The sequence below is a fragment of the Medicago sativa genome, chromosome 2 (genome assembly GCF_051527215.1).
Source record: "Medicago sativa cultivar Bolivia chromosome 2, Bolivia_mono, whole genome shotgun sequence".
In the NCBI taxonomy this organism is placed as follows: domain Eukaryota; kingdom Viridiplantae; phylum Streptophyta; class Magnoliopsida; order Fabales; family Fabaceae; genus Medicago; species Medicago sativa.
In genome coordinates this window covers 13,113,846-13,132,760 of record NC_140750.1, presented here as the reverse complement: position 1 = coordinate 13,132,760, position 18,915 = coordinate 13,113,846, and the positions used below count along the sequence as shown (strand labels likewise).

At 33.7% G+C, this 18,915-nt stretch overlaps 1 protein-coding gene across 3 annotated transcripts; it reads right to left on the bottom strand.

The window, feature by feature from the left end:
- Positions 1-1,401: 1,401 nt before the first annotated feature.
- On the bottom strand, positions 1,402-17,245 carry LOC146944694 (F-box protein CPR1-like). Of its 3 annotated transcripts, XR_015026046.1 has the most exons (3): positions 15,935-17,223; positions 13,052-15,479; positions 12,526-12,966 (listed from the first exon to the last, which is right to left on the bottom strand). XR_015026046.1 is itself a non-coding variant. In XM_085743038.1 (2 exons), exons 1-2 carry the CDS (start codon positions 17,128-17,130, stop codon positions 1,794-1,796), a joined length of 1,236 nt encoding a protein of 411 aa, XP_085599164.1. In that variant the 5' UTR covers positions 17,131-17,223; the 3' UTR covers positions 1,402-1,793. The 3 variants fall into 3 exon arrangements, 2 of the variants coding, with proteins under 2 accessions (XP_085599164.1, XP_085599163.1); XM_085743038.1 differs by lacking the exons at positions 12,526-12,966; positions 13,052-15,479 and adding an exon at positions 1,402-1,833; XM_085743037.1 differs by lacking the exon at positions 13,052-15,479 and having other exon boundaries at positions 15,935-17,245.
- Between the last annotated feature and the right edge of the window lie 1,670 nt (positions 17,246-18,915).

Sequence of the window (18,915 nt, the reverse complement as noted above, 5' to 3'; positions counted from 1 at the left end):
AGTAGTAATATTTTTTTTTGCTATGAGATAGAAAAGGTGGATTCTCCTCTCCCAATCGAATTTTTTTCTTACGATTAGGCAGAAATCAAACTTTTGACGAGACATTTAAGAATTTCAAGTCTCTTCCCACCAAAACCAATCCATTGTTAGTACAAACTGTAATGCTCTAAAATTAAGCTTAGTTTTATTTTTTCTTGTGTTTGATGATCCAACATCAGTATAGACCGTAGAGAACCTTAAACTTATCATCAAAGTTTGAAATACAAATTTAAACGTCGAGTCTTCTTAACATGTGACACTTCTTTACCTTAACATCTTCCTTTTCAAAGCCTCCGCACCTTTGTTAGTGCCTTTACAAATTTCTTTTCAGAGCCTCTTACGCGCCTTATTCATTCTGAACTTGTCAATTAGCATTCTTTCTACGTTCAAAAACATTTATCTTTAAAAATAAAAAATAAAAACTTATTCTTAGTTTAAGCATTAAAGTTTCCCACTTCATTACTCCCTCCATTCCTTTTCTTTTGATGTTTTAGGTGATTGCACAAATATTAATGAATCATTAAATTATAGGAATAATTATATGGTTTATACTAAAATACCCTTACTTACTCCTTGATTTTTTTTTTCTCAAAATTCTAATCTCCTTAATTATTGAAACTCACCACACAAATTGCATTTATTATTTAAATTTCCAATTTTCAAAGTGTGTTTTTCAACAAGGGTAAAATTGGATAAAAAGTATTAAAAATTCTAAAACATCAAAAGTTTTGGAATAAAGTTTAAGCTCTAAAACATCAAAAGAAAAGGAATGGAGGGAGTATATGTTTTCCCACACAGTTAGTCCGTGAAGTGTGAACTGATGGATACTGATTGTACTGCTTCACTGCATATATCAAACATTTAACATATTTATTAAATTTCAAATTGAAAGAATGTCATACTGTTTTTCCCTAGTAAGACTTTAGCAAAATCAGTTATGATTATATAATCCTAATGCACCCTCCTTGTTTTTTTCCTTGAAACTGATTTAGCAAGTTCCTACAATTAAGGAACTACCAGTTCATTTTATTGTAAAAGCATCATCACAAATTCCATGAGTAACCCCATTTGGTAATGTTCCTTTGCATCACATATATGCACAAACTACCATCACCTGCTTCATATACAAACTACATCACGCCTAGCCTCGGATGACATAAAAAATGAGAAGTTATTTCTGGAAAATTCCTTGTTGCTACTGATTCAACTACTTGATCTTGCCTATAGTAATTTCTGGAACTTCAGGCACAGTATTTGGTGCTTAACCTCCCTAATATCTCTTCATAAGTTGAATATGATGCAGCCTACTACCAGCAATATAAAAAAGTAAAGAGGAGACACAACGTCACATACAAACAAATGTGCATGAAAGGAGCAATACTTTTCATACTATAACCAACCTCATTGTGCTTTCATAAGCATGCTGTGTTTGGAATTTAGAGATAATCGAAATAAAAGATACTTTTTATACAATAACCATCCTCATTGTGCTTCCATATTTTCTCAACAGTACTAGAGTCTAGAAGTAAAAGATCAAAGCAGAAGATCCTTTTAGAAAGGCCAGAGGGAGAGAGGATTCATCAAATTCTTCAGTGATAAGTGTGATCTCAACAATTCAAAATGAGCCATAGAAATGGGTGCAGTTCCATTCATTATCAATTCAACCTTTCCTGCAAACCAAGGTGACTAATTACATCAAAGAAACAACTCTAGCATCCATCTTTCACCTGACACATCACAGGTCCTTCCATCCCTTACAATCTCAATTTAAATCCTTTGGACAAGAAGCCATCCCTGTGGAAGAAAAAAAATGAATCTCATCCAAGTAAGTTCAACAGTATCACAAAAGAATAGTTGATAAAAAGCCATGTTTTTGAAAGGAATTATGCATAATCGGAGTAATTTCATGGTAGGCCAATTTCTAAACAACAACTTTCTTCTCTTTACATACCACGGAAGGGTGGAATAGGCTCAACATTTAGAAATAAGCTTGTCAAAATAATTATTTAGGAGTGAAGATCTCAAACAATGAATGAAAATGAGCAATTCATACCAAAATTCTTTCTTTAATCTAATTTTAAACAAAGGAACCCTGCAGATTCTTTTTTATGCTTCCAATTCTCTAAAGTCTAAACAAGGCAATAGCTTGTTTAAATTGACCAACAATGCAATAGCCAGATTAGATTATGATATATGATACAACTACGCATGATCTTAATAATTTCAGAATACAAATCTTTTGGTTCATTTGATTCGAGTTGTCGAGCTAAACTAAGTTGTTTGTGAGCTTTAATTGAGCCGAGTTCCAGCTGAAAAAAGTTGGGGACAAACTCGATTTGAGTTGAACAAAGTTTGACTCAGCTTAGCTCATTTCAAGATCTACTTTGGTTAGATCATTAACTAATCCTTTTCTACTTGTTGATCGATCAGCAAGGTGAACTGATGGCAAAAGGGACAAGGATTTTCCGTTGTCAAGGAAATCCTGCAGTTATGAAATCGTCATATTTCCACTGTCCAATGAAGATTGGATAGCTTTGATTTAAACGCCAACAAATCAGCTTTAAAGTGTAAATTTCATCGGACGACTGAGATTTGCAACTGCATCAATTAGAAACTATAGGGAGTCCACTTCCAAACTGGACCACTTCATTCTCATTCTTTTTATGAGCTTTTGCATTTTAGTTCTGCTACTAATAACGAATGTTATATCAACTCTCTTTGCGAAATAAGCTGCTAATATATCTAAATCGGACTTTCTAAGGGAAGTAGTTGATGCATATATGGCCAGCATCACATTCATTTACGTTCCAATTGTTGTGTGACCCTAATCATTTTAGGGCCATATTCAATTTAATGAAATACTACTTTGCCTTTACTGGATCTCCAACAGGTTGTTGAAGAAGCCCTACACATCAAACACGAGAAAGAACTGCAACCCCGTAGAAAGGGAGGAATGCATACATCATCATCATCATCATCAAAAAATAATAATAATAATGATGGTGATGGTGGTGATGGTGATGGTGGTGATGATGATGATGGTGATGATGATGATGATGGTGATGATGATGATGATGATGATGATGATGATGATGATGATGATGATGATGATAATAATAATAATAATAATAATAATAATAATAATAATAATAATAATAATAATAATAATAAAATTTAAAAAAAAAAGGATGATATAAAATACCTAGACGATCTTACAAGATATGGGGTCTGTTAAGGCATCAGTGTTAGTAAATAGTTGTAAATTATATCATAAACCAATGTGGCAGATAATCAGTCCTGTATTTTTAAATCATGGCTACAATTAAAGAGTATATCTACTGGTTCTGATGCCCTTAAGAAAATGTCACAAGTCAAGACAATCACAAGCTTAATCTAAGAGCAAAAAACAAAAACATAGATACTTATCTGTTGGAAGGGCATAAATTAACCAAATACAAACATGAGCAAAGAATGCATATTGTTCACTCACTTGGCTATTAACTAACATACAGAAGTGCAACAAAAAAACAAAATCATAGTCCTTTAATTAGCAAACTAGAAAGCATGTATACTGCACTCAACAAACAAGTTCCTCTTCACTGTTGTTATTTTCATAGATCTTACAAAAAGGGAGAGCCTAATTGTTCTGCAACCACTGTCTTTGTGCTTCGTGGAACAAGCCCACGTGAAATAATCTGTTTATTGTAATCATAACCATAATTAATCGTATTATAGTGCCGGACTAGGTTTGTAAGGTCGCAATGTTTCCACCATTTGTGCAATCTTATCAACTTGTCCTTCTCCTTTGTATAGTTGATCAATCACCGAGTGATAACCAGCACCAATAGGTTTGACACCACCTTTTACCGATTGCACTTTTAGCAGCTTTCGACTCCCCTTCGGTAACTAAAGTAGGAACATTAACACTTGGATCCATGCATTTTAATGCCTCCAATTCTCTAAACAAGGCTATTGCTGGTTTAAATTGACCGAAGATTCAATAACCATAGACTAGATTATGATATGTGATTTAGCTACGTGTGAACAATCATTTCCGAATATAAATCATAGGCTTGGTTTACAAGTCTATCTTTGCATAGTCTGAATATGATTATGTTATAGAGTGACCTGACATCGTTTAACTATCAAGGTCAACTCTTAAACCAACACGTAGCATGCATTGTCTTTTTTTGTTTCTTTTGAAATCAAGCATGCACACATTGTCAAGTACATATATATAAACAAAGGTAGAGACTTCAAAGTAATTAGAGAATCCTTTTCCTATAATGAGAATTCAATTTGACCTTTGACATGGACTTTAACTACATATATCGTATGATGGGTCCATTGAACTGATATTAACTTATCTATAGCAGGAACTCAAAAACTCATAATAAATAAGAAGTACCTTCTCTTGCTTGTAGGATTCTCCTTTGTACAATTATTAACAGGGAAGAAAGGTGGAACAAGACTTCCAACACAAAACATAGCTGCATTCCAATTTGTGATTCCTTCAACACAACTAACTTGTTCACTCTTCAAATCATACCAAATCAGCTCCTCACGATCAACTTCCAACAGAACCTTACCTCCATCACTAGAATAACACAAAGGCCTCAAAACATCCAAAGGCAAATCCAAGAGTTTGTTTTGGAGCTGAAGAGTCTGACATGTGAATCATAAAAAGGGCTATGCAGAGAGATAAACCAAGAGATTCTGAGGAGTTTGTAATCACCAGTTAACGGATCAAAACCAAAGCCATGGACGCATAAGACGGTACGGTTAGGGTTTTCAGACTCAAGAATGTTAGGGATAGGAAGAGGGAGAAAAGGGATAATCCGATGTTTGCGGGTGCTGGGGTTCAAGATTGTGATTTCGTTGGCGGCATTAGGATGTGTGAAAGCGAATACGCCATTGGAGATAGCAAGAAGGCCGTTACATGAACCTATAAGAGCGATGATGTCGTTGCCCTTTGTTAAGAGTCCCACATCGGTTAGGAGTTGGCCTGACAATTTGTTTATAAGTGGGGGCAATCCTCACCTCACAAGCCGGTTTTGTGGGGTTGTGTTAGGCCAACCATGATTTCTAATATGGTATCAGAGCCTCTTCACGATTCTTTGGGCCACCTGTTATCAGGTTTCCGTTATCGGGCCACCCGTCATTTATGTTCACGCTTCAGATGTGTAATCCTGAGCGTGAGGGGGTGTGTTAAGAGTCCCACATCGGTTAGGAGTTGGCCTGACAATTTGTTTATAAGTGGGGGCAATCCTCACCTCACAAGCCGGTTTTGTGGGGTTGTGTTAGGCCAACCATGATTTCTAATACCCTTGAAAGGATCGGTGTTGTTACGCGAGAAATGGTGGTTGAGTGGAATCAGGTTAGAGAAATCATGATCATCGATTTGGAGTCTGTAGAGATCGGAGTTGTGTAAAAGGATTAAGGATCGATTGATGGAATTTTTGAGATGAAGGTTAGTGAAGTTGTGAGAATCGATTATGGATTTAAGCAATTTTGAAGTTGATCGGAATCGAAGAAGTGACTGTACCGGTAAGCGGGAGAGGATTTCCTCGAACAATTCCGGCGGAGGAACATCACTCGCCATTGAAATGAAGGAAGGTTTTAGGGGTTTTCCTTTGTTTGTACAACTAGGGGTGTTCAAAACCAAACCAACCCAATAGAAAAACCGCAAACCAAACCAATCCAAACCGAAACCGCAAAAAACCGCACTTGGTTCGGATGAATTTGGATGACTTTTGCACTGAACCGCGCGGTTCGGTTCGGTTTGCGGTTTGCATCTCAGCAACCGAACCAAACCAAACCAAACCGCAAGAATAATGAATATTACTTAAATATGTACTAGCCCAATTACATAGCTCAAGAATAATCTCTTTTGATTCGATTTTTCCATCGTTGCACCATCAGGTTCGATTATAATTTATTTCCATCTCTTTCAATTCATTTCAGTGATGAATTTGTTTTCTTTACTTCCCAATAATTTGTTTCATACTTATGTTTCTTCTTAATTTTGTCTAGTTTGATATACGTTTTACCTAATATTTTATAATATAAACATCAAAATAAAATGTCCTATGTTTATTTTGTAACAAGTTGGCAATATTAGAGTTAATGTAATATTTTGTTATCTCGTGATAAACCGCACAAACCGAACCAATCCAAACTGCATTGGTTTGGTTTGATTTGGTTTGGATGACTTTTTAAAAATCAACCGAACTAAACCAAACCGCATGCTTTTTTATCTCGCGGTTTGGATGACTTTTTTGCTCAAAACCGAACCAAACCGCACAGCGAACAACCCTATGTACAACTGCAACTTTGGAAGAAAGGTTTACGGGTTTTTCGTTAATCCTCTTTTTATTTTTTTCTTGTTGAATTATCCCTTTTTTATCAGAAACTAGCGCTAAAAAGTGCTTTCTATTTTTCGAACGAGCGCCAAAAAGTGCTTATTTCCTCTCTCTTTTTTTTTTTTACAAATATTTATTATATTTTTTCAATGACACTAAAATAATAAAGAATATCAACAATATAGCATTTAATTTCCTTTCAAAAAAAAAAATACAACATTTTATTTATAAATCAAAATTTTATCTTGAAGGTACATATGTCATCTTCTATACTTATTTCAACAAAAAAAATGTCATCTTATATACTATATGTAAGGGTCGGGGTTCAAACCCCGACCACCACCAAATTTGATATATTTTTTATGTAATTTCAAATGATAAGTATACTTTGTTACAATTTGAAAGTGAAAAATATGTGTACTTGGAATTTTAATAAAAAATTAACAGAAACTATTGTTTTTTAATTTATACGCATTAACACTGTTAAAGAATGCACAGACGAACGCGAATGTCCGTCTGAACGCCAATATGTATAATAATAGTTTATGTGAGTTCTGCAAAAGACACATTGATTCCCGAGCAAGATTGGTTGCTAGCAGCTAGCAAAGTGAGTAGTTAGTAAGCATGGGCATGTTCATATGAGGATATACTTAGAGTAACATGTATATGGTTCAAATGAGATCTCAATATATAGGAACGACTTGGAAGTTATCCATAAGTTAGTTATGCTTTGAGGCGGTGGAGTAAGTAGGCATTTTGTTGATATCTGAGGTGGTTCCTAAAATACCATTGAAGGTTGTTATCATGCCTTACACATCACTCCAAGGTGTTGCTTATTCAAAGGTGGTGCCGGAGATGCGCCATGTGTGCTACTTCTTCCAAGGTGGTGCAAGAGGTCGAGTCTTGTGATGCACCATGTGTCCTATCGAGGTAGTTACCTCGATGAACCTTGCCATGACCCGTTTGTTGGACCATCCTAACATGTTCTCAATGTGTCTTAGTGTTGGATGACCAAAAGGATAGTTAGGTAGGGCTTTTAAGCATGTACCGTAACACTAGCTTTCTAGACTACTGGTCACGTAGTGAGTAATGGGTCTAAAAGCATCGAAGTGGTTTTTTTTTTTTAAATCATCTCAAATGGAAAATTTTGAAAAGGATGTTTTACGAGGTGGTTGGTTGATCTCGGTGTGGAAACTCGTTTGTAAACATTATTCCATGGCCCGCTAGACTTGTAGCTCAAAGATGATATGGAAGTCTAAAGGATTTTTGATGTGACAACTCGAGGACCAAATCTATCCCAAACCGACTCACATACATCCTTATTTTTAACCACATTTTATGTTGTTGCCTAAACTAATTTTCATTGTAGTGTCTATTGAGAGTAAAATGATAGTGTTGTTTGATTATCAAAAAAATTGATAAATGATTTTGCAACTTAAAAACTATGTTTACTATCTAAAAAATTTGGCCTTATGCCCCAAAATTCCTCTACACAGCCCCGCCCCCTTCTTTACCTATAGAGTAATGATATTTTGACATTCATTTAATGACAACTTTGTTGACAACCTTGTTTTTCTCACTTCTTATTGGTCAAAAACAATGGAGAGAGAAAAAGGAAGGGAGAGGATAACAACATCATGTAAGTATGAGAGAGAAAGTTGTCCAAAAGTTGTCAAAAAATGGTTGTCAAAATATCATTTCTCTTACTTATAATATGGTAAATCACAACTTTGAAACCGCACTTGCGTTGCAGTGCTTGAAAGGTTTGTTTTCCACGCTGTTGCATCTATTCTTGAAATCAACAATGGATTTCATGAATGTATATGTACTTTTCTATCTATGAATCCTTTGCGCTCATTCAAGCATTAACCGTGGCAATTAACCATTCTCATCATTCATCCATTCATGTTCTTATTCCACTTCCATACTGCGCTGAAGCATATATTTGTGCACTAATATATTCACCTCTAGAGATATAGTCACTTCCCTTAAAAAAAAAAAATATATATATATATGGTGGAATCTAAGGTGAGGGTTCACTTAAGTCCCTCACCTAAAATATGGGTGGACCATCTTTAAAAGCCATTAGATGAAAGGACTAATGAGATTGTATAATGTGTTAGCCACACTAGATTGCACCCAACAAATTCTTTTTTCTCTATCCCCCTTATCGTCCCTTCCCACCATTTTGTCACGGTGGTTCTCTGCCTCCCCCACCCTTTTCATTCAGATCTCTGTATAAATGAAATAGGAAACCACCATCTCCCATCTTCTTAAACTTCTATTTGCAATCATCAATACAGAACTATACGCTTTTTATTAAAATGGAATTGATTCCAATTACATATGGAATTGAATTCCAATTACATGGCCACAACCTTATGGGCATTTGTCACTGTTCAAATCTTAAAGAACAACTTTTTGGCCAACACCTTTTTCATGCTCCTTACACTATTGTGTTTTTTTTTATGGGATCTTGTTTCTTCTAAATTTTGAGGAAGTTCATGCACCTTTCATTGTTGTCTTTCAACCAAATGAATTTGATTCCATATTCTGTAATTTTTAATTTTCAAGTTTCACATGGGAAGAAACATGACAGAAATTAACCTAACACATTATGAATAATCAACAAAATTTTGTGCAAAATTTTAAGAAATGAAAGAAATTTTAAATGAAAAAATGTTGGAATGAAATGGGGATTTTGGCAATAAACTGTGTTGATGAATTAGAGGAAGCCATTGTGCATGTCGTGTAGCAGCAATAGAGGAACATGCTAGGAGAGAGAGAGAATGTGGATAGATAGAGGAAACATGAGATGGGATTGAGTGTGGCGGTAACTAATGATATCATATAGACTAATTTAATCTAATGGTCAAAATAAGTGGTACACCGGTGAGGGACTTAATTGAACCCTCACTCTAGAATCCACCTATATATATATATATATATAGTCACTTATTCACAAGTTTTTCTAGAAACCAATATTTCTCTCCATTCAAAAATCTTCTTTCTTTCAATTGGTGTATGGTTTTGCAAATTTGGTGTTTATTCAATAATTTTGGAACTTATCCTTCGTTGTGTCTTTCATTACCTAGTCAATCTTTATAACCATTCTTTCAATATATTGTAGGACCCTGAATTCAATCAAACTTGGCCTGTGATGTTGTCCTTATTTATTAATTTTGTTAGGTCTGCAGCAATTTAACCTAATATTTTCTCACTCATTTGTTGTATTAGGTTAGCAGTAATTTAACCTAACAAATTTCATCTAAAAAATGCATCGCATCAATTTCATTCCTATCCTCTTGCCTTTTTTTTGACAATATTTTGTACACTTATTTAATACTAAAAAAATGCATCACACCAATTTCATGCCTTTTTTTTAAGGAAATATTTTGTACACTTATTTAATACTAAAAAAATGCATCGCACCAATTTCATGCCTTTTTTTTTTACAGTATTTTGTACACTTGTTTTTGAAGGAAATATTTTGTACACTTATTTAATACTAAAAAAATGCATCGCACCAATTTCATTCTTATCCTGTTTTTTTTTTTTTTTACAATATTTTCTGCACTTATTTAATACGTTTACAAACAGAATACCCTAATTTTCATGCGAACTCGGCTACCCTCATCCTTATTTATTAATTTTATTAGGTCTGCAGCAACTTAACCTAATAATTTCCCTCTAAAATGCTGCATTAGGTTAGCAACAATTTAACCTAACAAATTCCTTCTAAAAGCAGCGCACCAATTTAACCTAACAAATTCCCTCTAAAATGCAGCAATCCCTAATATTTCTCCTCACTGATGAGCTTTTCATTCCTCTCCTGTTGTGTCATCGTTTGTATATATTTATTGTTTCTGTAGACTTTTTTTTTTTACGAGTTGTTGGACACTTATTTAATACATTTACAAACAGAATACCCTAATTTTCATGCAAACTCGGTTACCCTAATTTTTGCAGCAACTAAACCTAGAAAACTCCCTCCAAATGATTCACATTAATTGCCAAGTGATAACCCTAATTATGTACTATTTCCTTCCAACACTTCTTCAATTTGAAATTCAAAGAATTTTGTTAGGAACCATGAATTGCATTAAATTACATCTATTGTTATACCCCTTGGAAAATACATAGCTCTTCAACCAAGCACACATCTTCAAAATAATTAATCCATTGTATAAGATCTCTTCTATTTGATTGGATATGATATGTATTTGGTTGAAAAATATATTATTACTTTTAGTAAATATCAAAGTGTAATTATTCTTTTTAGAGTTGTACAAGTGATTTAGAAATTCTATTAATTGAAGTGACTTTGTTTTTCATGTTAGTAGAAATTTAAAACAATTGTTACAAATCAATTTTTGATGTTTAACTATAAAAGTAATAAATAAAATTGACTCGTGCAACAATATAATATTGTATTCTTTTTATCTTTTTCTTTATAATTTAAAAAAAATGAGAAGATAATGCCCCAATAATATATTGCGATAAAATAAAATAACATTTTTTAATTGATTAGTTTTTCAAAACTAAAATGTAAAATTTGATAAGATTCAAGTGTCATTGAAGGACATAACAAGACAAATTTGATCGTAATATTGTATATCTAATATTCTAATTTGCGTTTATTGATCGATCCATGATCATTTATGGGATCAAAATTATTCATTAATCTCTATTATAATCGACAAGACCCGTGCGTAAAGTCTAGTTTCCATTGAATTTGATGTGTTCTTCAATAGGATCCATCCCTTAACATATTTATCAAAAGTTATTTTAGACTTATGATCTTCGAAAAAGTAGTGATAGAAACATTCAACAAATCTATCTAGGGGTTAATCTTTAAGAGCTTTTTACAAAGTAACTCCCCAGTAAATTTTTTAACCAAGTTGAAATAAAAATACAAAAAAAAAAAATGGTAATAAAAATTGGTCTTCATAGTTTCAAAGATGATTGTTTGGTTGAGGGGGAGAAATAAATATGTGCTACACTTTTTTCCTTCACCATGGGAGAAATAAATAACCGTGTGATATCTGAAATTAACATTGAAAGAATGTCATACTATTTTGCCTTCACTAGAATTAGTTTCCATTGGGTTTTTCTCTAGAAAGACTCTTAACAAAATCGGTTATGATTTATATAATCCTAATGCACACCCTCGTTTTTTTCCTTGCCCGATTAGCAAGTTTCTACATTGAGGAAATACCAGTTCATTTTATTGTGATAACATCATCACAAATTCCATGAGTAACCCAATTTGGTAATGTTCCTTTGCATCACTGACTCCTTATCAAACTGTTGATCGGATTTTATCAGGCCTTATCACTACGTACAAATAGTTACAATATTATTCAAGACAAACATGAATTGAAGATACTACAATCAAAGTAATAGAAAAACCAGAAAATCAACAGCATACACATAGCAGAAAAGAACCAAAAAATTAGTAGCATACTTCCTTGTTGCTATCGATTCAACACACCATCAAAAACATTGTTTAACTACTTGATCTTGACTATAGTAATTTCTGGAACTTCAAGCACAATATTTGGTGCTTACCCTCACAAGCCTACGACCAGCAATATAAAAAAGTAAAACATTGACAATTGGCAACCACCATAGTCTATATCAAGTAGTGACCAATCCTATCTTCAGCTTTCAAATGGCAATTGACAGTTTCATTCTATCGACTCTAACAACAGAACACAATATCATATAATATCATGTGTACCAACTAAATCATTCTATTGAATACCGCATTAGAACCTAATGAAGTGTTATATAGCAAAACACCCGCCTAGTAGGCCATAATCCAATTCTTGGTATTTGTAGCATAACGATTAAATATCATACAGCAGAACCAGAAAATACTCAATACTTTTCATACAGTGGCATCAAATTACCCAACAACAAAGTAGCTAACGACAAAAAATTAATTCAATTAGAAAATCAATTCAATTCACAACAAAAAAGAACCCAATTTGCACAGAAAAATGATTCAGGAATGATTATGCTTATTGATCCTTTAAGGACAAAAAGAGACGGCGACGTGGTAACGAACAAAGACTTACATACACAGTGAAGAGGGGACACAACGCCACACAAACAAACGCGCAAGAAAGGAGCAATATTTTTCATACAGTAACCAACCTCAATGTGCTTTCATTAGCATGTTGTAAGAGTTTGGAATTTAAAGATAATGGAAATAAAAGATACCTTTTATACAATAACCAACCTCATTGCGCTTTCATATTTTCTCAACAGTACTAGAGTCTAGAAGTAAAAGATAAAAGCAGAAGATCCTTTTAGAATGGCCAGAGGGAGAGAGGATTCATCAAATTCTTCAGAGTGCTAAATGTGATATTAGACAAAATTCAAAATGAGCCATAAAAATGGGTGCAGCTTCATTCTTTATCAATTCAACCTTTCCCACAAACCAAGGTGACTAATTACATCACAAGAAGCAACTTGAGCATCATGTTTCAGCTGGCACATCACAGGTCCTTCCATCCCTTACAATCTCAATTTAAATCCTTTGGACAAGAAACCATCCCTGTGGAAAGAAAGAAAGAAAAAAATGAATCTCATCGAAGTAAGTTCAACAATTTCACAAAAGAATAGTTGATAAAAAGCCATACTTTTGAAAGGAATTATGCATATTTGGAGTAATTTCATGGTAGGCCAATTTCTAAACAACTTTCTTCTCTTTACATACCACGGGGAGGAATAGGCTCAACATTCAGAAATAAGCTTGTCAAGATAATTATTTAGGAGCGAAGATCTCAAACAGTGAATGAAAAAAAGCAATTCATACCAAAATTCTTTCTTTAATCTAATTTTAAAGAAAGGAATCCTGCAGATTCTTTTTTATGCTTCCAATTCTCTAAACAAGGCAACAACTTGTTAAATTGACCAACGATGCAATAGCCATAAATTAGATTATGATATATGATACAACTACGCATGATCTTAATAATTTCAGAATATAAATATTTTGGTTCATTTGATTCGAGTTGTCGAGCTAAACTAAGTTGTTCGTGAGCTTTAATTGAACTAAGTCGTTCGTGAAAAAAGTTGGGACGAACTCGATTTGAGTTGAGCTGAACCAGGATGAACCAAGTTCGACTCAGATCAACTCATTTCAAGGCCTACTTTGGTTAGATCATTTAATTAACCCTTTTATACTTGTTGATCTATCAGCAAGGTGAACTGATGGCAAAAGGGACAAGGATTTTCCGTTGTCAAGGAAATCTTGCAGTTATGAAATAGTCATATTTCCACTGTCCAATGAAGATTGGATAGCTACAATTTAAACTCCAACTAATCAGCTTTAAAGTGTAACTTTCATCGGATGACTGAGATTTGCAATTGCATCAATTAGAAACTCTTGGAAGTCCATTTCCAAACTGTACCACTTCATTCTCATTTTTTTTATGAGCTTCTGCATTTTAGTTCTGCTGCTGATAACAAATGGTGTATCATGGTAGAACCCACAAATTCAAGAGAATGAAATTGTATTTTATTTAATGAAAAATGATGAGCTTAAGAGCTCTACAATGGTGAAAACAGAAACTGAAAGGACTAAACGTCTAAACCAGAGTCAAAGACTACTAATCCAGAGCATAGCTCCTACCAGAGAGTTGAATCTCTTAATTACTATTTGATAGAAAGGTACCGAATGCCTTCTACACTCTCTCATTCTCACTTATAAACTGACATGATCGCCTTAAATTGTGGCTCTAATCACTAATTAATTATTATCAATTATTCTCCTAAAAGTGTGGGTCAAACCACTAATTAACCATTACTACTAAGATTGTGGATCAAGCCACCAAGCTCCCCTCAGCTTCTATAAGCTTCTAGAAGGTGTAGGAGTGTAACGTGTGTGATTTGGACCCAATCATTGGGCTATCAAACTCATGGGACCCTAGTGTCCTAACATATCAACTCTCTTTGCAAAGTAAGGTGGTTTTTTTTGGGGGGGTTTGTATAGTAAGGTGCTAATATATATATATATAAATTTAAATCAGACTTTCTCAAGGAAGTAGTTGATGCATATATGGCCAGCATCACATTCATTTACGTTTCAATTGTTGTGTGGCCCTAATCATTTTAGGATCATATTCAATTTAAAGAAATACTACTTTTCCTATACTGGATCTCCAACAGGTTGTTGAAAAAGCCCTACACATCAACCATGAGAAAGTACTGCAACCCCGTAGAAAGGGAGGAATCAATACATCATCATCCCCGTAGAAAGTGATAGATGCATACAATATCATCAATGAATAATTTAAAAAAAAAAAACAAAAAAGAATGATATAAAAACATAGACAAACTTATAAGATATGGGGTCTGTTAAGGCATCAGTGTGAATATATAGTTGTAAATTATATCATAAACCAATGTAGCAGATAATCAGCCCTGTATTTTTAAATCATGGCTGTAGTTGAAGAGTATATCTACTGAATCTGATGCCCTAAGAAAATGTCACAAGTCAAGACTATCACATGCATAATCAAAGAGCAAAAAACAAGAAACATAAATAGCTATCTGTTCAAAGGGAATAAATAAACCAAATACAAACATGATCAAAGAATGCATTAAACATTATAAGCAAAAGCATAGTCCTTCAATTAGCAAACTAAAAAGCATATTTACTACACTCAACAAACAAGTTCCTCTGCACCATTGTTATTTTCATAGATCTTACAAAGAGAGAGAGCCTAATTGTTCTGCAACCACTGTCTTTATGCTTCGTGGAACAAGCCCACATTAAATAGTCTGTTCATTACAACCATAACCATATTAATCGGAATAGAATTGTGCTGGCCTAGGTTTGTAACGTTGCAATGTTTCCACCATTTTTGCAATCTTATCAACTTGTCCTTCTACTTTGTATAGGTGATCAATCACCGAGTGATAACCAGCAACAATAGGTTCGACACCACCGTTTACAGATTGCACTTTTAGCAGCTTTTGCCCCTCCTTCAGTTACTAAAGTAGGATCATTAACACTTGAATCCATGCATTTTAATGCCTCTAATTCTCAAAACAAGGCAATTGCTGGTTTAAATTGACCGACGATACAATAACCATAGATTAGATTATGATATGTCAATGTGATACAACTACGCGTGATCTTCTTAACAATCATTTATGAATATAAATCATAGGCTTGGTTTACAGGTTTACCTTTACATAGTCTGAATATGATTATGCTATAGAATGACCTGACATCGTTTAACTATCAAGGTCAACTCTTAAACTGACACGTAGCATGCATTGTCTTTTTTAGTTTCTTTTGGAATCAAGCATACACACATTGTCAAATACATGCACATAAACAAAGGTAGAGATTTCAAAGTAATTAGAGAATCTTTATCCTATGATAAGACTACAATTTGACCTTGAGCAGAGTTAACTATATATATCATATGATGGGTCATTGGGTCCATTGAACTGATATTAACTTATACATAGCAAGAACTCAAAAAACTCAGAAAATAAATTAGAAGTACCTTCTCTTGGTTGTTCGATTCTCATTCCTACAATTATCAACAGGGAAGGAAGTTGGTACAAGACTTTCAACACAAATTATAGCGTCATTCCAATTAGGAATTCCTTCAGCATAGCTAACTTGTTCAGTCTTCAAATCATACCAAAAGAGCTTCTGATGATCTACCTCCAACAAAACCTCAATTCCTTCCAACAGAACCTTACTTCCATCACTAGAATAACCTAAAGGCCTCGAAGCTTTCAAATGTGAAGTGAAACAAGATTTGACCAAAGTAAAAAGTTTACACCAACTATCTCTAGATCCATATTGTTTCATCACCCAAACATCAATTTTAGTAGTTTCATAATTCATAATCATACAAAGACACCCTCCCAAAACAGCAACAGTCATTTGAAAACTCCCATTACTATTAACCTCTTCACCTCCTATTTCAGCAGGAAGGGGAACCTCATTGAAAATTTCAAGTGTGAGGTCAAATGCAACAATTAAAGAAGGATGTAACCGATCTAGTTTCTTCGTCATTATCAAATGAATAGAATTTTCAACAAAAACCCACATGCTGTAAACATAGTAGAGAGAGTAGGGCATAGTAGGAATTATTTTCCACGAGTTTGTTTTCAAGCTAAAGAGTCTGACATGTGAATCATAAAAATTGTTATGTGGAGAGACTAACCAAGAGATTCGGAGGAGTTTGTAATCGGCGGTTACAGGATCAAAACCGAAGCCGTGGAAGCATAAAGAGCAGGTCGAGTCAGATGGAGAACGAGGAGTAATAGGAAGAGAGAGAAAAGGGATAATCCGATGTTTGCGGGTGTTAGGGTTCCAGATTGTGATTTCGTTTGCGTCGTTTGGATGCCTGCAAAAAATTACACCATTGGAAATGGCGAGGAGGCCGTTGCATGAACCGATAAGAGTAATTTTGTTGCTGTTACGCGAGAATGGATGTTTGAGTGGAACCGCGGTGGTGGTTAGATTAGAGAAATCGTCATCATCGATTTGGAGTTGGTAGATATCGGATTTGTTTCGAAGGATTAAGGATCGATTGAGGGAATTTTTTAGATGAAGGTTGGTGAAGTTGTGGGAATCCATTATGGATTTAAGTGATTTTGATGTTGATCGGAATCGGAGAAGTGATTGTACTGGTAAGCGAGAGAAGATTTCAGTGAGTATTTCCGGAGGGAGAACAACACCCGCCATTGAAGGGAAGGAAGGTTCGTTCTAGGGTTTAGGGTTTTCGCCTTCTTGCTTTCGTTGCTTTGAACAACCCAAATGCAACTTTGGAAGAAAGGTTTATCCGGTTTACGGGTTTTTCATTTCTCCCTCTTTATTTTTTTATATTCTTTTATACTCCCTCCGTTTCAAAATGATCGTCGCTTTAGCCAAAAAAAAATTGTTTCCAAAATGAATGTCGCTTTCAGTTTCCAATACAATAATAACTTTTTCTTTTCAATTGTACCCTCCAATTAATACTCTGCACACTACTTCCAAAATATTACTTTTAAAACTAACCAATAGTTAATAAGAATAATTTGGTAAAATAATCATTCTCTTTCTTTTAGTCATTGCATTTCTTAACATGTGTGTAAACACCTAAAACGACACCCATTTTGAAACGGAGGGAGTATCTTTTTTCATACACTAGCGCCAAAATCTGCTTATTTCTCTTAGTTTTTTTTTACAAATAATTATTAGTCCCTCCGTCCCATAATACATGACACAGATGACCCTATTACGCATACCAATGCATAATTTTGAGCTTAAATATCTTGAATAATATATTAGAAAAAAGTATGAAAAATTGATATTTTGAAAATACTCATCGAGACGAATCTAACGACATCTTATATGATATTATTTATCTTTATATATTAATAGAAAAATATGGTCAAAGTAAGTTAGGTCAAAATTGCACATTTTCAAATGGGTCATCTATTGCGAGACGGAGGGAGTATATTTTTTCAATGGCATTAATACAATAGGGTCATGTTAACTTGTGCCCAAGTTAAGGAACTTAAAATAGAAATTTAAAGTAACTTTTATATTGAAAATACAACTTTTGAAACTTTTAATGTATTGAATGCACAATTTCCAAGATTTTTTTTTACTACATTTAGCCTTTTAACTTATGCCCCAAGGGCACAAGTTAACATTTCCCAATACAATATAATACTCCCTCCGTTCCTTTTTAAGTGTCTTTTTAGAAAATTAACACCAAAATAGCGTTGTGTATTTTTGGACATTTTCTTCCTATTATACCCTCGTTTTAATCTACCAATAAATTCATATTTTTTTGCACACACTTTATCTTTCCAATAAATTTAATATGTTATCTTTCTCTCGTAATAAACAATTGTCTGTTATTATCTTTTTCTCCAACGAATTCCTATTTTTATTTGCGCGCTCTCTATCATAACAAACAATTATTATCAATTTTCTAAATAATGTGCACATCTTTTTAATTATTTTAAGTCAATATAAAAATTATATTGATGAAACTTTTTCTTCTTCTTCATTGTCATCTTGTTCTTGTTCTTGTATCTTGTCAAATGAGTCTTCAACTATTGTTCATCTTCACCTCTCATCAGTTCCAACGAGTCTTCCAATTTTCCTTCCTTTTGAACATTCATGAAGTCTTTATTTTTCTTCTCTCAAATGTGTTTTTTACTAAATATTTTAACAATTGCTACTCATCTTATTTATAGAATTTTAACTCTTCTTAGAACCATTATTTGTAACAAAATTTTGTTTAGATTTGAAGAAAACAAGAAACAAACTTTGTTTAAAAAAAACAAATTTCGTTTAAAAAAATAACTTTAATTGTTTTTTTTTTGGTAGTGTCTTTAGTTGTTTAAATAGATAGCATTAATTGGTAAGATAAGAGTAATTGACAAATAGTATAATTGACAAATCGTACCCTTAAAATACCAAAAAGAGAGTTAAATAGGAACGAAAAATTCACCCTAAAAAGACACTTAAAAAGGA